The sequence below is a fragment of the Neltuma alba genome, unplaced genomic scaffold (assembly GCF_004799145.2).
Source record: "Neltuma alba isolate B1F8T4 unplaced genomic scaffold, ASM479914v2 tig00013180_pilon, whole genome shotgun sequence".
Classification (NCBI taxonomy): Eukaryota; Viridiplantae; Streptophyta; class Magnoliopsida; order Fabales; family Fabaceae; genus Neltuma; species Neltuma alba.
In genome coordinates, this window is record NW_021637490.1 from 1 (window position 1) to 21647 (window position 21647).

The 21647-nt window shown below is 36.9% G+C and overlaps 3 protein-coding genes and 1 long non-coding RNA gene across 4 annotated transcripts; 3 read left to right on the forward strand and 1 right to left on the reverse strand.

Moving 5' to 3' along the window:
- The first annotated feature begins 5712 nt into the window (after window positions 1-5712).
- On the forward strand, window positions 5713-6042 carry LOC114735185 (26S proteasome non-ATPase regulatory subunit 10-like). Its single transcript, XM_028922861.1, has one exon. It carries the CDS (start codon window positions 5713-5715, stop codon window positions 6040-6042), a length of 330 nt encoding a protein of 109 aa, XP_028778694.1.
- A 6691-nt stretch (window positions 6043-12733) lies between these two features.
- LOC114735186 (ankyrin repeat-containing protein BDA1-like) lies at window positions 12734-14226 on the forward strand. Its single transcript, XM_028922862.1, has 2 exons — window positions 12734-12821; window positions 13526-14226. The coding sequence occupies exons 1-2, from the start codon at window positions 12734-12736 to the stop codon at window positions 14224-14226; spliced, it is 789 nt and encodes a 262-aa protein (XP_028778695.1).
- A 2863-nt stretch (window positions 14227-17089) lies between these two features.
- Window positions 17090-18565, forward strand: LOC114735181 (uncharacterized). The gene is made up of 2 exons (XR_003739242.1): window positions 17090-17411; window positions 18295-18565. It is a non-coding gene; the product is annotated as an uncharacterized LOC114735181 (long non-coding RNA).
- A 414-nt stretch (window positions 18566-18979) lies between these two features.
- LOC114735187 (protein FAR1-RELATED SEQUENCE 5-like) lies at window positions 18980-21028 on the reverse strand. The gene has a single exon (XM_028922863.1). It carries the CDS (start codon window positions 21026-21028, stop codon window positions 18980-18982), a length of 2049 nt encoding a protein of 682 aa, XP_028778696.1.
- Window positions 21029-21647: the final 619 nt, after the last annotated feature.

Sequence of the window (21647 nt, forward strand, 5' to 3'; positions counted from 1 at the left end):
TTCTACTGTTCTGCTCACCTTGTTTTTATAGGAAGGATCCATTTAATCCTGGGAGTGCCGCATCCTTATCTACGGGTGGTTGCGGAATAGCTCTTAAGGATAGCGTCCTTAGGACGTGACTCAGATTAACTATTTATTTTGCAGGTGCTGCCGCCAATATTTATGTCATAAGGTGTTTGTGAAATTTTGTGATAAGAGGAATTTAATTGAAGTAAATTTTTGAGTTAATAAATGGATTGTTGGAAAGCACATGATGTGGTTGATTAAATACTTGAAGAAAGGAAATGTGGAAGTTGTTCTTCCCAAGCTTATGGGTTAATAGTACATAGTTATGAGTACTAAAACTCTCATTATTCAAACTTGTACTTTACTCTTCATAAAAAGGGATTAAGACTCAAGTTTTCTCACTACTTTAAATGGTTGCAAATTAAGATGGTTCATGAAATTTATTATGCTGAGGACTGCAAAACCTAAGAATAAGGATCATCATGAAGTATAATGAAAAAGTTCTATGAAATGAGATCATATGAAATTTCTTTCAATAAAAAAACAAAATCTTGATCTCAGTATTAATGCCTTTGTTTAAGGGGTGTAGGGGATTGGGGATTATATATAGAATCTAGAGTTGCATATAGAGATAAGTTATACTTTTCAGAGCATAACAGGTGCTGAATGAGACGTTCCATAATAATATTTTAAAAAAATTTTTTTACTACTTCTTACCAATTTAACTAAACTATCAGATTTCTCACCAAATGATCTAGCAAAGAAAATTTTATTGAAGGAGGTGGAGATGATAACACACTGCACAACCTATTGAAGGAGGATCCTCAAATACTAGAGAAAGCATGTTCAGTTCATTTTGCAGATTCATGTTGCAGTACTGTCGGGAAAGCAGATTCACTTAACCACATGTCCACATTGTGACTCAAATGCCATTATTAGCCACAGAAGACAAACCAGCAAGGTATGATCTCACCACACCTGGCTTCTTTAGAAGGTCATGTTGAGACAGAGAGGAAGCTTTTGAAGGCAAAACTTGGTGATGACAGAGTGAATCAGTGCCTTGTGAAGGACGAAGAAGGCTGAACTCTACTGCACTGTGCATCACAGAAAGGCAAAATGAGGGTGATGGAAGAATTAATGAGCGCATGTCCTCAGTGCTTGGAACAAGTTACAGCAAAAGGAGAGATTGTTCTTAATTAGGCAGTGAAGGCTAATCGATTTGAAGATGTGTAAGTGCCAACTGACAGCATCAAACATCACAATTTGCACACTGTGCTTAAAGCCTAGGAAGGTAGGACTAAAAAGGGAAAGAGACAATTGAAGGTATGTGTATATATATGTGTATTAAGAAATATTACCTCCAGTCCTTAACATAAGAGTTAGTAGGTGGCTGAATTTTGTCTTAAATATAAGATTTCAATTCATTTTATCTCTTAATTTATAAACCTTTTCTCCAAAATATCCTTATTGATTATAAAAAACTCTTACCAAGAGTTACTTCCATTACACATGATTAAAAATGATAGTGTAGGGAAGTAAACCCACTTGTTATAAATAATCAACTTAACTAATTTCTTTAATCTCCTCAATCAGTTTATCTTGCTGTTATATTAAGGATGAGAGGTAGTATATAATTGTGCATTCATCAATATACATGTTTGACTATTTATGTTGGTGGTACTAGTAGCGGCCACCTTGATTATAACATTGACATACCAAGCTTTGGCAAGTCCTCCATCAACCTTTTACAAAGATGGTAACACTATAATAGACCGGGGCTGCCTTCGCCGCAACGAGAATCACAGATCATCAGAAGGCCTCTTAAAATTTCTCAAGCAGCGTCCAGCCGTTTTGGCTTTATTGTTCATGATTTTCAACACCTTGATCTTCTTCCCATCAATCTTCATCGTGGTTAACACTTTGCAGGGTCCCATTAGACTCCCTGTGCGACTTCTTATGTTGTTCCTCATATTGTGTTATAGTTTCTTGCTCACGGCTTTCTACTATTATGCGGTATATTTTGCAATTCCCTTTGTATTTTCAGTGATTTTCCTCTTCTTATTCACAAGAATGAAAAATAACCCAGAACCACTCATAATTACCATGTTTCGCTTGCATATTAGCGAAAATAAATGGCATCAGAGGATGCATGTAACATGCTCAAATCTTTCTTTGTACCCATATCTTAAGTATGCTTGTTGCTTTCATGGGATTTGTGTGTGTGTTTTTTGCATATGAGCATTAACTCTGTACTGAATGCGAAGAGAATGATTCAATAAAAGAATTCTTGACCACTTGAAGCGTGCTAATATGGTCAATGCTCATCCCATGACTTCTCCTATGGTATTCAATACCAAAGCTCATGCTACTAGCCCTGATTTTCCTGATCCAACGTTTTACCTCAGCACAGTGGGTAGTTTCCAATATTTGTCTTTCACTTGCCCTGATCTCTCTCATGCTGTAAACCGTGTGTGTCAATTTTTGCACCAACCCAAAGAGCGTCACTGGACTGCTGTTAAGAGAATTCTCCATTATCTTTGTGCCACTTGTCACTTTGGGTTACATTTCAAACGATCTAGTAACCTCTCCCTATTTTTCGCTGCTGTATCTAAAACTCTACCCATTATGGAGGTCTATTCTGATGCAGATTGGGGCGGTTGTCTAGTAGATTCTCGATCCACCGCTGGTTTTATTGTCTATTTTGGTCCCAATGTGATATCTTGGAGTTCAAAGAAGCAGCCAACCGTTTCCCGGTCCAATACTGAAGCAGAGTACTGTTCTCTTGACAATGCCACCGGTGAATTCATTTGGATTCAGAATTTAGTTGGAGAATTGCACATCTCTCTCCCTCAAGCTCCCATGCTCTACTCTGACAATTTAGGAGCTACTTATCTTGCTGCAAACCCATTTTTCATTCTAGAGAAAAACACACGGGCCTAGATTATCACTTTGTGAGGGAAAGAGTGGCAGCTGAAGCACTTCGTATAGCGGTATGCGTCTCATAGTTGTTAAAAGCCAGCAACATGATACAAAGTTATTTCACCATAATGTTTCTCACTTTCTGTGTCTCTATCCCTTACCTTACCTCGTTTTCTAAAAATAGCACATGCCTAGTTACACCGACTAGCTAAAAATGAATTTGTGGGTGGCAAATATACAAGATCATAGAGCATCAGCATTCATCTATTTGTGTCCAACTATTTTTTAAGTCCGTCTCTCACTTTCATTTAATATCTCATCAAGTCTGTCTCTTTCGATCTTATGGTCATTAAGATTCTATATTGCCTGTACATGATTAAAAAAAAAAGGGGGTTAATATCATTTTGAGTTCCTCAAATTTGCCTTTATTTTGGTTTTGGTCCCCCAAATTTCAAACTATAGTTTTTGATCCTTCTAGGGATAAAATGATCCAAGTTTTTATTGGGTTATAGGAACTAATGTTTTAAATAAAAGGGTTAATACAAATTTTAATCCCTCAAATTTGAGTCCAATTTGGTATTGGTCCCTGAAATTTAAAACGTGTGGTATTGGTTCCTCAAATTATGTTCGTTTCACACCATTGGTCCCTGGCATCTTGGCACTGTTAAATTTTGCTAACGTGGTGTTAACACCGTTAATCAATGAGTTGGCATGTAGGTGGCATATGACCTGGATATGGTATTGGTCCCTCAAATTTGGGGCCATTTTGGTATTGATCCCCGAAATTTAAAATTGATAGTATTGGTCCTTCAAATTATATTTGTTTTTGGCCATTGGTCGCTGATAGCTTTAGGCCCTCCTCTTTTTATCTGTTCATGTAGAACCCTCTGCTTTGCTCTTATTTGGTCTCGGTGGCTCTGGTGGCTGGCTGGTCGTGCCTACCTTCTTGTTGGAGTTGCTGGTGAGGTTTTTGTTACTTCTTCTCAAGCTTCTTACTCTGGTGATGGGCTTCTCTTTTTTCTTGGGAGGTTCATCATCGTCTGTATTAAAAGAAGATGGCTTTATTGGGGGTGGTTTTGTATCTGAAACTGGCTTATTCTTCTCATGAACTGTTAAGTCACCCTTTTGGCCAAAGGTAACAGAGGAGGTAGAAGGTTTAGCTGAGAATGCACTGTGTTTCCTCCACACTAATATAGGAACAGAAGCTTTGTGTTTTGACAAAAGTAAATCCCAGATTGCATAGGTTATCTTCGACCATAGTCTTCCATTGCTCATGCCACATCATCAAGCTTTAGTTGCCAAGCCAAATGCCATATCATAGGTTAACAAAGTTAGTGCCAACTCAGACAAATTTGACAGCTTCAAGCTATCAGGAGCCAACGGCCAAAAACATATATAATTTGAGGAACCAATATTATCAGTTTTAAATTTCAGGGACCAATATCAAAATGGCCCTAAATTTGAGGGACCAATACCATGTCTAAGTCATATGCCACCTACATGCCAACTCATCAGTTAACGGTGTTAATGCCGCGTCAGCAAAATTTAATGGTGCCAAGATGCTAGGGACTAACGGTCTAAAATGGACATAATTTGAAGGACCAATACTACACATTTTAAATTTCAGGGACCAATGCCAAATTGGGCCCAAATTTAAAGGACCAAAATTTGTATTTAACCCTAAATTAAAAAAAAAAAAACTTAAAGGATCAAAACTTATAATTTAAAATTTAAAGAACTAAAATCAAATTAAATGTAAACTTGAGGGACTAAAGTTTATATTAACCCTTAAAAAAAAATGAATATTTCTTTTACCTCTGCATAACTATTGGATAATATAGCACACTTTCAATAATATATGTTAAGCGATCTATACTTCATGCTTATAATTAACATTTTGGGCCACGTAGTAGATCAGATTTATTATTCTGATTTTCAATATAATTAATGGATTGCAGCTCAACCAAGTTCTTTAGCAGACTAATGAAATCAATTAGTTCACGCCATGTCAATACCCAACACATCACTAGTTGGCAAATGAAGATTATTGTTACCATGCAACGCATTCGCATTTATTTTCTATTAAAAAAAGTCACAAGGATTTTCATATATATAATTATTCAAGATATGAGCCACCGTAACGGTCAGTTGCTAAATGTTACGGAACGAATAAGGTCGTTTTATGGATGAAGTTTCAAAAAGTAATACTCCCTCCGATTCTTAATATAAAAGTTTATTTGATTTTTATTTTGATCTTAAATATAAGACTACAATATACTTTATCTTTCATATTTATTTATTTTAAGTAGTTCTTGTAATAATAGTAGTTCTATCCAATGCATTTGATTATCATGGATATTTTAAGAAAGATAACACATATTTATTACAAATAACTAATTTAATTAGTTTTTTTAATCTGTTCAAATTAGTTAACTAGTTTTTATAATAAAGATTGAAGTTAGTTCACATTTAGTTAATTATTAATTGAAACATAACATTGATTGTCTTCTCTTTTTGAAAAAGTTAAAGTCGGTCAGTAAGGGGGAAAAGGCCCTTATGGAGAGAGTTAGATAGCAAAAATGAATGAATGAATCAATTAGTGCATCCTTAAAAGGAATAAATAATTAACACAGTAACAACAACATATAGTGAGGTTATAAATATAGCAGAGCAACTTAGATAAGTCGAGGAAGAGCGGTGGTTGTAGATTAAAAGGAAAAAGTAAGAGGGCATGGATGAGAGGCTGGTGAAAGCTGCGAGAGTTGGAGATCTGACCACATTGCACAAATGAAGGCAGATCCTGAAATAATGGAGAGAGCATTTTCATCTCATTTTGCAGATTCACCACTTCACATTGCTGCGCTATACAGAAAAGCAGATTTTGTGGAGCAGATTGTGACCCGAATGCCTTCATTAGCCACAAAGACGAACCAGAAAGGTATGATCCCATTGCACTTCGCTTCTTCCAAAGGTCATGTTGAGACAGTGAGGGAGCTGTTGAAGGCAAAGCTTGATGATGATGATGGAGTGAACCAGTGCCTTGTGAAGGACGATGAAGGCTGGAGTCCATTGCACTGTGCATCACAGAAAGGCAAAATCAGAGTGATGGAGAGTTAATCAGCGAATGTCCTCAGTGCCTGGAACAAATGACGGCAAAAGGAGAGACTGTTCTTCATTTAGCAGTGAAGGCCAATCAATTTGAAGCTGTGAAAGTGCTAGCGGATAGCATCAAACGTCACAATTTGCACATATTGTTTAAAGCCCAGGACTAAAAAGGCAAGAGTGCCTATCAACTTGCAGCGGCAAAGAAACAGTTGCAGGTGTGTGTGTGTATGTAATAGCCCTGGAAAGAAAATAATAAATATAGAAACAAAAATAGTAAGTATGAAAATATAAGGTCATTAATAATTTAATATTTTAATTACTGATTGCAATTTGTTAAAGAAAAACTTGCGGTTGGTGGTATTAGAAGCTATGAAAGGTGCTGGAGGTTCAGAGCACGAATCCATCCTGTTTCAAGATCTGAGTTTCATTTTGCCTTTCCACATTACGAATTACCTTAATGCCCTGCTGAAAATAGATTTTTATTCTATTGGGATCGTGTTTACGGAAGGGAGGAAGAAGTCTCAGGATGTCTGGAGAGTGGAAACCCCACTGCCACTCGTTCTCTACGTTTTTCCTTGGCCATCACTGGGAGAGAAGCAATCCGTGGTTGATTCTTCTTTGCTGGTTGCGGTATGATGTAGAATTGAAGTGGGGTGCTGTTGATCGTGCGAATTCTCTTTCTTCCCCTGTTTTTCTCCTCTGGTTCTTCTGGGTTTCTTTTCGTTTTGGCTTCTACTGCTGCTGTGCTTGATTAAGGGAGTTTTGTCTATCTCTTCTGCCCGTATGCTGGAGAGAACTTTTCTCTTTGGGTGAGTTGGAAACTCTTTCCTCTCCCTCAAATTTGTGACTGTCATGGTGGGTTTGGGAATGTGTTGTGCTTCATTATCTAATTGGAGTTGAGTTGGGTGGCCTGATGTAGAAAGAGATGACGATGGGAGCTTGGGCAAGTAAAGATTGTAGACTGAGATGATTGATGAGCTCATTTGATTATGATTGCACACAATATGTTTGTTAGAATGTCTAAGAGAAAATGGATTATATAAATAGGTATTTTATAATACTTTGCAGTAAAATTTTATGAGGCATGAGATTGATTTAACGCCACTTATTGTGATTGGCATTACGAACTCAATAAAAGAGTGGGCTTAAGGAAATTTTCTCGGATTATAAGGGTGCTGGGAAGTTACAGTTATTGGCCTGTGAATTAAGATGCTTGCTTTATATGAAATGATTTTAAGATCCATTGAAATGATTTTAAGATCCACTAAGGTGTTCGATAAATTGCTTTAAAGGACAAAGGTTCATTTAGACATATGATTACACGCTATTTTGATAGTGGAGGGTAATTTAGATATTATTTTGGATTGATTATGATTTTTATTTGGTTTCCATGGGATGCTTCTCGGGTGGGGGCGAACAATGCAGCTTGCGTTGCGGGAGATGCCCGCCCTACAGGCCCGGCCCGCTTCTCGCCTGAAAGAACCGCTCACTAGCAAGCCGGACTAGTGGGGGGCCCTATCTGAAGACATACTGAAAACCATGCCTTTCAAACTGCCTGTCTTCAAATTAAAAAAAAGGGCTCGTTGGGAGAAAGATGGAGTGCAGCCTGTAGAGCACATATGACGCACAGTCGGGTTGCTCACGCAGCATATATATATATCTCTCTCTCTATCTGTAGATATAGAGAGAGAGATGTGAAAGTAATAGCCTTATGTTATGGCCGCCCCCCGACTTACGGCTTTACGCTACTACTACTGTGATGTGAGCGGCTCCAATTGGTTTTTGTTTCCCAATTATGCTGGCAGGGACTTGTATGCAGCACTTGTACGAAGTAGGGGTGTGCATGGACAGGGTTGGGCAGGGCAGGACTGCTGCCCGATGCCCAGCCCGAAGAATGAATGGAATGCAAAATGCAGTCCGGTACCTGGTCCTGTCCAGTAGAAGCCCATGCTATTTTGGGCTGGGCTATTGCAGGCTGGACAGGGCGAGCTTTACTTATCCAAATTTATAACTTGAGTCTTGAAACTATTGTATGTCTTAACAGATATCCATGCTTTAAGAATTTAATAATATCCATAATTTATTAAAAACAAGACAATAAAAAGAATTGTAATTAAAGTCTTGAAGTCCAAATGATTTACATCAACCTCCACAAAGTTGAGAAAATAACAAAACATATAAAAAATACAAGCTATATTAACATGTTCAATTATATTATTAACTTATAGTTTAATATAATTTATAGAGATCGATGTGACATTCAAATTAGTATAATTAGTATCATTTCATAGTATATGAAGTAGTATCAACATATAAAAGTTAAAAGATAATTATAGTACATAGCAAGATAATTTAAAAAAGTTAAAAAAGGTGGTATGTTTTTTTTTAAATTAGAACTTTAAAAATATAAAATCTAATAATATAAGGGAGTAATGTCTATTTTGTGTAGTAAAGTATAATGAAATATAGTATTTTAAATTTGCTTTACATATATTATAATTCTGGAAAAAATATATATTATAATATAAATAATTATATATATTTCGGGCAGGGCCAAATGAGCAGGGCTGCATGCCATGCCCATGCCCTGCCCATGAATAGCCCAGCCCGAAAATGTCTATTGTTTTCTTTGGGCTATATTTTTTGGACTGGGCTGAGTATTTTTTTGATAGGTTTGGACAAACATACCGGATTACTGGGTTTCATGAACACCCTTAGTACGAAGGTGCATGCATAAAGGTTTGGAACTCTTTTCTTATCTGAATCTTAAAGAAAGGACCCTGCCCTATTCTCGAACCCTCTACCAAGCTTAACCCTGACCGCATTTCTGGGGGCCAAAGAAATGTCTCCACCTGCTGCCAACAGTCTTTCTTCGGAATTATACTGAATGGGTCGATCCTCCCCTCCCTTTTGTTTTAGCAACTTGTCCGTTGGTCTCCTCACTAAGAGGTCCCCGGCCACGACAGAGGAACCAACCCGCCTGCTGTGGCGGGGCAGCTTTTTTGTTTCACAATAAGACCTGGATGATTATCCCTGCCCTCGGTAGCTTACGAGTTTACATCCATCCCTGGTTGGCTACAGTTTCCTTTCGATTTCTCCCTTGTAGCAGTTACCAGAACTCACGCAAGTATGTCCACACCCCCCAAACAGCCTTGACGAGGAATCCATTCTCGCGACCAAACACAACCCCTGCACACACCTGGGAGCACCCCTTCCTGCATATCCATACAAGACCCGAGTAGGCGGGTTGAGGTCCTACGAGGCACCCACTACTCGGAGTACCATCCCAAACAAAAGGAAAAAGATATGTCTGTCAGGTTCGGTTCATCTTAGTTGGGTTGGGCGGGTTCGACCAGAAATGCTATGCTTACGCACAAGACTACCCCTCTTCTCGAAAGCTTTGCGGGGACTACTTCACGACGACGGACGACCGCCTGTAGGGGGTTTACTGCACAAGGCCCCTGCAGAGGAAAAGCTTTATCCCAGCAAATAGAAGATCCTCAGCTCCGCATAACATAGGGATTAGCACGCTTTCGGGAAGAACATAGAATAGTAGAAGATCCAGGATGCGGAACACGGCGATCATCAGAAATTCACGAATTAGAGATGCTGTAATATACTCTTTCCCATAACTTCTCATACCAGACCAACCCACTAAAATGCAAATAGGGATCAGAAATGTGGTCAATATCACGAAGAATAAAGAGATACCGTCTATACCCAAATAAAAATTGATGTTTTCATAAGGAAGCCATCGAAGGCTTTCCACAAATTGAGATTTGGCCTTAGAAGATCGAATTGTATCCGAGGAACAGGGTAATACAAAAGAGTAACAAGAGAGGCACACAGACCAATCAATCGTATCGGTCGTATTCTTGAATTTGGAATGAAAAGAGGAATAATGCTTCCTAGCACAGGACACAGAATAGGACCATTTAGATCAGAGTAGCATTCACAGAACTGTTCTAACAGAGTATAATCGAACATTGAAGAGATTAGTTGACAACAGTAAAAAAAAAAAAAAAAGATGGGCGCCTAATTCCAATACAACAGGGGTCTCTCGGTGCAAGCAAGTCAGCTGAACACAGTGATGGATGAGTGAGTGGGTAGGTGGGTTAGGTGCACCTCTCGTCCAGTGGGAAGTCTTGAGGCTAGTCTCCTCCTCCCTTTCTACTTTTCCTCTCTCTTTTTGTTTGTGCTTCTATCCAGGCTTTTCATTTTTATAGATTTATAGAGACCCGAGGAAATTTTTCTAATAATTTATGTAGCCCCAAAAAAAAATCCAGGATGACGGCTTTCATTCAAAAGATGAGTAAGGGACGGGGAGGGGGAGGCTCTCGAAACCAAACGAGAAACGACTAGAAGGAACATAGGAATTAGCACCATTCCTATGAGTGCTTTTGTCTCGAAAAGCCAGGCAGGCAGGCAGCCCTCTCTCTCTATCTCGGTCTCGGTTTAGCATCATATATCGTCGATCTGGAGATTTTTTTTTTTGTAATGCGGTTTAAGGAGCTGCTCCTCTATATAGAAAATCTGGATGTTATGGAGTTTTATGTTACTGTTAGGAAGGAAATTAAATTATAATTTAATTGCTAAGTTTGTTAGTTGTCAATGTCATGCCACTGTTTAGATACCTAAGAGATGGTGGTGTTTGCTGAAACTGTTTGAATTTATTGATAAATAATTTAGAGGATATAAGTTTAAGTTAGAACAATAAAATGTTGATTATAAGGTTATGAGCATGAATTAATAGACACACTTTTTGTAGAAGAATTTAGTTTTATAATATATGGGAAGAAATGAAAATAGCTTTTGCTTTGAGATAAACTGAGGTACGGATAAGATGCAACATGAAAATGGACAATCTTATTAAATGATATATTATGAGAATTTTATATAAATTATAAATTGAAAGATCGATATTTTTATGTCCGGGGCTTGAGGGTATGGAGATTTGATCATATTGCATAAATAAATAAAAGTAAGTTATACTTTACTTTTGGAGTGCAACACGTACGTGAATAGCATCCCATAATAATTGATACAATAACATCTCTACGGTAGGTTATATTTTAATTAATTAAACTATTAAGTTTTCTAATATCATTTTATTGAATACTTCATTCATTATTAATTATTTTGTTCCAATTGTTCCATCAAGTAACTTGGAATTGACAAGAAAAGCTTTTGAGATATTCTTTGAAACTTTTAGGTAAACATGGTTTATATATTTTGAAAATGTCCCTATACAATGTTTTCTGAAAGGAGTTCTTTTTCTTTGATTGATAGCATTTGAAAGAAAAGTTTTGAAAATATTATTTGCAAACTTTCATGCTGGGATCATTTGTTATAAAATATTCTCTGAGATTTCATTATAAAAAAAAAGAGATGATATCTTCTGTTTTTTTTATGGTAAATTGATCCGATGCATGCTTATACATGTTTTTGTGAGGACTGTACATAGAATGCTGGTTGCTAACAACAAGACTGTTAGTCCTTAGCATGCCATGGTTAATAACGAGCTCGCTTGTTATCTGTGGCTTCGGCTGCGCTTGTATTCGTGGCTTCTACTGCGCTTATATTCGTGGCTTCTATTGTGCTTGTTATTTGTGGCTTTGGCTGCGCTTGTATGGTGCGCCATGGTCATTTTGAGCTCGCTTGATATCTATGGGCATCGTTCCCACGTTTGTATTCGTGGCTTTAGCCGTACTTGTTGGTTACTTGCCCTCATGGACTGTGTGTCCACACTTGTTGCTCGTTCTGTTGAAGTCCTCAGTCCAAAAAGGGTTTTTCACACTATTTTACGATTTGCTTTCATAAATAGGTTGGTTAGTTAATTTTGTATGTTAAAAGTGTTATATATATATATATATTTACATTTTAATGATTTCTTTCAGAAATTAAAGTATTGATAAGTCATTTATTTTACAGGACTGCATCTGCATGATGTTTCCTTTCATTATTTGTTTTATCATATTTTATAAATGAGATGTTATTCATTGAAATAAAATATTTTGGTTTCAGTTAGTATAGCCATGTTCCTCTTGCTGATCATTGAAGGACTGTGTTGCTTGGTTATAGATGAAGTGTCCTTTTGCAAGATTCCTAACTTAATGTAGGGGGGGACTTTAAACTCGTATATATCTATTTTGTAAATCTTACTTTAGGTGCTCCACGAAGTCTATAGGCAAGATTTTTAATTTTCTTTTGGGAGATTTATATATATGTTTATTTATGTAAATTATAAATAGTATATGCATTTTTAAGATTGTTATATTAATCTGGATATTGTGATTGGTATTACAATGATTAAATGGAATGCTTATTGAGAAGTTTCAAGGCTTTAGGAATATGAGTTCTAATATTTCGTGCCGGTTACCCCTTAATTTTTGGGGCGTGACAATATATATATATTTTAAGAAAAGTATAATTTGTGCATCTCATCAACAAAAGTTTAAAGGAAAGCCTAATCCCAAACAATTAGCCTATTAGACGGGGGAGTTCCTTGAACCTATAAACCATGTACACTTCACTTGTGAATTCATGACATTCACTATTATGCTGATTGGAAAATAACTGTGGCAGGTAGTAGAGGTACTGAAGGAAGATGAGGAGGAGGGAGATGAATAAGAGAGGAAAGTCGGATAAACGTGGAGGGGGAGGGGAGTAGCAGTGAAGCTTCTGAAAAAGAGGAGACGAATGAATGGCTGCTGCAGGAGGATGCAATAATAGTAGTGGCCACCTTGATCATAACATTGACATACCAAGCCATGGCAAATCCTCCATCACTCGTTTTCAAGGATGGCAGCACTAAAATAGACTGGCCTGCCTTCCCCATGAAGGGAATCAAAGATCACAAAGCAGCCTAAAAAACCTGAAGGACTGTTCGGCTCTGCTGGCTTTCTTGTTCAACTCTATGATCTTCCTCCTATCAATCCACGTCGTGGTTACCACTTTGTGGGGCCCAAGAGTATTCCCTGTGTGAGTGCTCACGCTGCTCCACATGTTGTGTTATAGTACCTTGCTCACTGCTTTCTACTATAATACCCTCTATTTTGCAATGCGCTATGCATGTTTAGTTACTGCACTTTTCTTAATTCCCATATTAGCAAAAACAAATGACGCCAAAGGATGGATGACAATGCATCTACTCCAACAACGTGAACGATCATAGCCAATGAATCTACTTTAGCATATAATGTAATGAAATCTTTGTCTTATCCCACATTTTAAGAAATACGTTACTATTCCTGGTTCTTAACATAATACCTGATTTGACTAATTTACAAGCGGTGCCATTGTCAAGTTATAAATACAGAGGAGCAGAGGCAGGAGATTAAACAAAGCAACAAGTGTGATTATTTGTGCAGCAAATTAAAGGGCATGGACCAGAGGTAGGTGAAAGCTGCAATATATGGAGATGTTACCACACTGCACAACCTCTTGAAGGAGGATCCTCAAATACTGCAGAAATCATGTTCACTTCATTTTGCAGATTCAGCTCTTCATGTCGCAGCACGATCTGGGAAAACAGATTTTGTGAACCACATTGTGACTCGAATGCCTTCATTAGCCATAGAGACAAACAAACAAGGTATGATCCCACTGCACTTGGCTGCTTTTGAAGGTCATGTTGAGACAGTGAGGGAGCTGTTGAAGGCAAATCTTGATGATGATGGACGAAGAAGGCTGGACTCCCTGCACTTTGCATCACAGAAAGGCAAGATCATGGTGATGGAAGAGTTAATCAGCGTATATCCTCAGTGCCTAGAACAAGTTACAGTAAAAGGAGAGACTGTTCTTCATTTAGCAGTGAAGGCTAACCAATTTGAAGCTGTGAAAGTGCTAGCGGAGAGGATCAAAAGGCTTCCAAATTTCCAGACACTGTTGAAAGCACAGGACCAAAATGGCAAGAGCACCTATCACCTTGCAGCAGCAAAGGAACAGTCTCAGGTATTAGAGATACCGAAGGAAGATGATGAGAAGGGTGACGAAATAAAAGAGGAAGGTCATATAAACATTGAGGGAGAGGGAAGTGATGACACTAAAGCATCTAAAAAAGTGAAGAGCAATGTATCGCATCTATTTCAGGACGCAATACTGGTAGAAGCAACCTTGATTATAACATTGACGTATCAAGCTATGGCAAATCGTCCATCAACCTTTTACAAAGATGGCAGCAGTAAAATAGATTAGAGCTGCCTTGACCATGGCAAGAATCACAGATCATCAGAAGGTCTCATAAAGCGCCTTCAGGAGTGTCCAGCCATTTTATTGGCTTTATCGTCCATGATTTTCAACCCCTTCATCTTCTTCCAATCAGTCTCCATCGTGGTTAACACTTTGCGGGGTCCCATTAGACTCCCTGTGCTGTTCCTCATATTGAGTTATAGTTTCTTGCTCACTATTGTGCAGTATATTTTGCAATTCCCTTTGCATTTTTAGTGATTTTCCTCTTCTTGTTCACAAGAATGAAAAATGATCCAGAGCCACTCATAGTTACCATGTTTTCGCTTGTATATTAGCCAAAATAAATGGTGTCAAAGGATTCATGCAACATAATGAAACATAAAAGAAATCTTCACACCGCTGGACAGGGTAGCGCTCTTCTGATAACGCAAATTAATTGGATAAGCTTAGAAAACTCCTCACATCTGCAGATCATTTTAATAACTTAGCCATTTTTCTTGGTGCAGTAAAATATCTATTAGACGTGACCTATATTTATAACAAGAAAAAATATCTAACACATATAACTCAGATCAATTGCCATTATTAAGTAAAGGGGCCAAAGAACTTTGATTGGCATGTAATGTCGGCATCTAAACCTTCAATTAATTAATGGATCCAGATTAATCAATTTTGTTTTTTCAACAACCTCTAGTCCTGTTATAGGACCATTTTAATATCTTTCCGCCTACATCAATTAATGTGGGTTAATAAAAGATACCTAGGTAAAATATCTTTCCGCCTACATTAATTAATGTGCGTTAAGCAAAGATACCTAGGTAAAACGTACGGTAATAATTAATATACTAGACAATTTAATGGGAGTCTTATCCAAAAGACTTGGGCAGGTTCTCTGGGGATATACTTGCTGGGATATCTGGACATCTAAGCGCACTATACTCTTCAATTAACAAGAATCCCAGCAAGATGATGTAAATAGTTTCAAAAATTGATTTTTAGCGGTGACTTTTCAAAGTTGCCGCTAAAAATCACATTCAATGTTACTACTAAAAGTAAGATTTTCGACAGCGGCATTTTGAGTCATTGCTGAAATTTTATTTTTTGTGGTGATAATAACCTATTTTATATAATATACACTATTTGATATTAATATTAATATTAAACGACCATTTATGTATGTGCTATTTTCGTGACAAGTCAACAGGTCTTCTGTTTTTAAATAAAATCTATTTAAAAAGTAAAGTTGATCAATTTTAATTGACAAATCTTAAGGAAAGTTGGTAGCAAATGATGAATGCATCCTTAAAATGAATAAATAAATAACACGCTAGTTACACGTCAACTTATTTTCAGGCATTTTCAAAGTACAACTTAAAAAAAAAAAGATTAAATCCATTGAAAAAAATTAAAAATTAAGTTGAAAAAAATAAAGGGGAGTGGAGGTAGGAGATTAAGCAACAAAGCAACAAGTGTGATTATTTTATAGTGCTAGGCTTGGTGAAAGCTGCAAGAGATGGAGACATGAACAAACTGCGCAATATATTGAAGGAGGATCCTCCAATACAGGAGAAAGCATGTTCGGTTCATTTTGCAAATTCACCTGTTCATGTTGCAGCACGATCAGGGAATGCAGATTTTGTGAACCTCATTGTGACTTGAAAGCCTTCATTAGCCACAGAAAAAAACAAGCACGGTATAATAAATAGATCCCACTGCACTTGGCTTCTTTAGAAGGTCATGTTGAGACCGTTAGCCATAGGGAGCTGTTGAAGGCGAAGCTTGATGATAATGGGGTGAACCAGTGCCTTTTGAAAGACGACGAAGGCTGGACCGGGCCGCACCGTGCATCGTAGAAAGGCAAAATGGGGGTGATGGAAGAGTTAATCACCAAATGTCCTGAGTGCCTGGAACAAGTGTACAGCAAAAGGAGAGGCTAATCAAAAGGCTTCCAAATTTCCAGACACCGTTAAATGCCCGGGACCAAAAAGGAAAAAGGGCCTATTAACTTGCAGCAGTAGCAAAGAAAAACTTGCAGCTGTGTGTGTGTGTGTGTGTATGAAGAGAAGTATAATATATATGTGCATGTAATTAATAAATATATTTCAGTGTTTATATATACATGCATGTTGATTGGAATATATACGAGTGCGGCAGGTAGTAGAGGTACCGAGGGAAGAAAATGAGGGGGATGAAATAAGCATTGACGTAGAAGAGGGAGGGGAGTGAAGTTGAAGAATACAAAAAAAAAAAAAAAAAGCTGATTGTCAAGCTTGGGCAAGTCCTCCATCAACCTTTCTCAAAGAAGGCAGCACTACAATAGAATGGGACTGCCCTAATCAGAGATCACATCAAGGCCTCGTAAAAATTCGTCAAGCACTGCCTTAATCTGAAGGATCACAGGGACATAGCCCGTGAATCTAAAAAAGAAATGTGTTAAAATAAGAGGTAATTGAATGCTGTGATGTCTTTCTTTGTATTTCCTGGCCATTTACTGCTCATTCATAAATGATGAGAGTGACTAGGTCGGTTTGACACAAATCAGAGAGTTCCTATCTTATACAAATGACTAGTAAATATTATAACATTAGTTCTGAATTTACTGACATGAAACTGTTAATTCTGATAAGGTAGTTGTTAATAGAGTTATTGACCAAAAAAAAAAACGCTTCTTTTTTCTTTTTACCAGTTATAAAAGACTAGTAAATTTCATGAGGTTAAGTTGGAAAAATTGTCTCATTTTATGATGCAGGCACATGCATGATTGAGGGGGAGCACATTCGGTGCTCATCGGACTGATGAGCACCGCGTGCTCATCGGACTGATGAGCACCGCGTGCTCATCAGTCCAAACGCGTCGTTTAAATTATTGAGTAAGTGAGCAAATCTCATCCATTCATTATAAAATAATCTCAGCCGTCAGTTTATTTAATGTATTTCTCCTCCAATTTCTTTCCCAACATGTTGAGTCTGTGAGCAGTGAGATGCGGCAACTCCGACGACTTGGTAGGATCAACGCATGGTGGTCTAAGGTGGCAAATGGTAATGGTTATTTGACGATTTCACCGATAATCGAAATGTTGATCCCACTACAAGTTTGATGCTGTCGATGTTGGTAAGATTTTGCATCTTAGAGGGTGAAAGGGCTAGGTCTAAAAGGGGGGGTTCTACAGAATATTGGCGGAGGATCCATAGGTAAAGGATTTCAATCTAAAATTCCCAACTTGTTGCAATATTTTGAAAATCGATAATGACATTTGTACATAATGCATGTGGTTGAATCATTTGATGCGGTTCCTTATATATTATTGTTTCATGAGTTGTCTTCCACTATGTTCGATCCTCACACAAATTTCATTATGGTTTTGAAATTTGTGAAATGGTTTTGGTTATATCACTTCAATAATTTTTTTTAGGCATAATGACATGCTGATATTGCATTTTTAGTGATAATATTTTAAGGAAAGGGTCAATCGTGGACATTACTGCAATATTCTATTAATTAGTCCTCCTAGTTATCTGATTAATTATAAGATGTGCTTTGGGTGTAATGATAAATAAAGTTTATCTGTTTCAAACTTATTCTTTATTTCAAACAATCAACCTGAAAAAGAAGTAAAATCAATTGTTGAGTTTAGGTCAGCCATTTCACACTTGGTTCTGTTTTTATTAAAAGTGTTTAGAAACCAACCAACCAAGAAAATGCCAATTGAAAAGTTTCCTCCTATGTTAAGTTGTCGTTAGATAACAATCATATCAAAATAAGGAAAAAGACTTTTTGGTGACATGGATATTGATGACTTAGAGGATGTCGCTTTTAGTGATGATCAACCAAATCCTTATATCAGTTAGCTTGTAGCAGCACATGGCATTTGATTTAGATCATTTGAATATTATTATTATATAAAAATTTTAAAACATTTACATGTAATCTGAACTCTTACAAGTTTTATTAGATATTGCTGCACTTTATCATTGTTGTAAAATAGTCATACATAGTACCTTGACCAAGAAAGAAAAATAGATTGGAAACTATCAAATAAAGAATGGAGATTAATTTGCTGTAAAATCATTGCAGGGGTTGATGATTGTTGTCCAGAGATGTAAAGCAAGTCCCATCCTATAACATCCTACGAAGTTGTGCTCTCCAACAGAGAAGATAGGTTGTATCCATATAGAAAAGTAGCCAGCAAAATCCATGTTGTGCCTATTTCACTATCCTGTATGAAGTAATTAATATTGCCATGTGATGAGACAATCTTTATATGTAGTAAGCAAACATACAAGTGTATAATGATGTCAATTGTATACAATATATTGAAATGAATATAAAATTATTCTTCTATTGATTACCTTGTGAATAATTAGTAGTAATGTCTATAGCGTCAAGTGATAGGATGTCCTTTTCTTCAGCTGCCTAAATTTCCAAATGTCAATGTTTGTGAGTTGATAATATAACAACGACATGTAACTATTGATTCTTACCTTCAACAATCTTGTAAATGACAATGGTTGGGATGTAGATAGTGGGAAAACATATTGAGTTGAAGGTGCTAAGTATGGAGATGTTGAGTCTTGAGTTTGTGCAGGTTCCGTTGAAATTGTGACAACTTGAGATGAGGGAGCATCATGTGTTTGGGCATTTTTGTTTTTTGAACATTTGCTTCTTTTACTAAGTGGTGAAGCCTCTTGAACATCCTACAAAAGATGAATACAAAATTAGTAATAGTTTCTTTCTAAATAAATGTAAATTAAATAACTCTTCATACCTTTTGTTCTCTTATAAGTCGCCTTCTTATCATTAAATTTTTTTCCTCCCAAGGTTTCCAACGTCGCTTTCTTTTTGTCCCTTCTCTCTTTTTGAATCCCTTAGGAATATTTTGAGACTCTGTCACTGGGGCCTTACTTGATTCAGGAACAATATTTTCATTGTTGTTTGGAATTTTGTTATCTAGCTCAATGATGCATTTATGAACACATTCAAAACTTTCAGGAGTGTAAGCTGCCTTTGTTGCCAATCTTGCCATTTTATGCATTAATTGTCTATATCTTCGTGTAATTTCAAGTCTAGGATCTACCTGTATCTCACTTCCTCTCAAATCATATACAACATCACTCCTTGCTTTCCTTGTCCATCGCTTCATAATGTATTTCTCAGGCATAATCCTCACATCCTTTGACTCATAAACTTTCAATATATGACAACATAATATTCCAGTAGTCTCAAACATTCCGCAGGTGCAAAAAATGTCATGTGTGTCAGGTTTAAACTTAACTCTCCATTCCCCTTCTTCATTAATCATGTGGGCAATGTATATATATAATGGTTCCTTTTCATCGCGATGAGTTAACATCACAGAGAATTGGAGATCCCATTGTACTTGGAACATACGAAAGGCACTGGGGGTATAAGTCAGCACAAGTTGGCGCAATATAGGTGCACTTTGATTGACCATCCTAGGAATTTGTTGCCGAGAATCAAACTCAAGTTTCAATTCCTTGTCTCGCTTCTCTGAAACAACTTTGTCAAAAGTAGTAAAGAAATCATTGATGGATAAACTTGGTGTTGTGCATTTTTTCACATCAGCATTCACACTTTCACTAAGCTGTGTGCTTCTCATGCCTAGTGTACAAGCATTCTTAACATAGCACCAAGCCCATTTCTCCTTAATATTATACATGGATATAAGCCATGGATTGTTTTTGACATCATAAGAAGAGATTAATTGGCTCCATGCTTCTTCAAACTTTTCTTCCTCTGAAATTTTACTCATGCATTTACAAAAGTCGGACAAAAAATGTGACCCATCTTTCATTAAATTTCCAAGATGTTTAATGCCATTTTGCTTTAAATGCCAAGTGCATAAACAATGCTTTGTATGAGGAAGAACTTCACTTAGTGCCCTTGTCATAGCTTGATCTTGATCTGTAAATACAGTTTTAGGCTTCTTTTGCATGTGGGCTTCTAAGAAAGTTTCTAATAACCACTTGAAAGACACTGTGGTCTCATCATACAATAATGCTGCTCCAAAAATGACTGTACTTCTATAATGATTAAAGCCAGAAAAGATTGCAAGAGGTCGATGATCACGATTTGTACAATATGTCGTATCTAGAGATACTACTTCACCAAAAAGTGCATAGTCTATAAGCATTCCAGCATCCGCCCAAAACACATTAGTGATTTCTTCTTCTGTGTCCACTTGATATTTGTGGTAGAATGCAGGATTCGCCGCAAGTTGCTTTTGAAAATATTCAAATAGACACCTTACCTCTCCATACTTCATACTTCTTTGCTTTTTAGACTGCAAATAGTTTTGCAAATCCACTCGTGTATATCCAAGATTTGCTTTACCCCCAGCATATGTACTCATTAAATCAAAAGTAGCCTTCTGTTGAAGTCCAGACTTTCTCGCAAGGTCAATTCCATAAGCATCAACTTCTGCTAAATTTCTTTGAGATGCTAGCAAATGTATTGTTTCAGGTGTGTGAAGAGGATGATTATGCTCTTCATTAAATTTAGTAACCTTGTACTTTCCATCAACAATGGATACTATCATTTTTGCCTTACATTTAGTCCTTGTTTCAGCTCGAAACTTGGAAGAATATGTCTCTTGTTTACCTTCTTTTCGAACACCCTCTTTACTACACACATATCTATATGTAATAAGTGAACCATCTTTTCTACTTTTTGTACCATTATATTTTCTAGGCCCAAAACCAATTCTTTTACCATAATCTTGCCAAAAAGTCCATGCTTCTTCCCAGCTTCCAAATTCCTTTCCTATTTTTGGCTTCAATTCATCTTCCATGGTAAAATTACTGTACACAATAAACCATAATATATTTAAAAAATGTCAGATATCCATTTCTTTTTTTATAATTTCATTTTTATATTAAACTCTCAATATTTTGTGCACATAAGAAAATCTTTTGTTTTCTTCGTGAGAAAATACTTGTTAACAAATGGGTCTTTATTCTTTTATATATATATATATATGTGCGCAGAGTTTATATACACGTGTTTGTATTGAAGGAACCAAAGGAAGAAATGGCACGTCTTGAACCCAAAACAAAACATCTGTACAAAGCATGCCAAAACGATATGACAACACACCAGAATTGTTTTATGCAAGAGACAATATAGTTAAAAAAAAAACCTTTTTCTTCTTTCTTGCTCTGGTCGCTCTGTGCCGTTGTCGTCTTCCCTCTCTCCTTGTAGTGTGCCGTCTTCTACCCCCTCTCCTTGTGGAATTTGGTGTTGTTTATCTCTCTCTTCTTTCTCTTGCCTAGCGTGCAACATTCCTTCTCTTCCTTCTCCTTCCTCTTCTATTTCAAATGACCCTCTTCCTTCTTCCTCCTCTATTTCGATGCAATTCATCTCTCTCTGCTTTGGTTTAAGTTTGGCGGCAAATTAAGAAGAATCTGAAG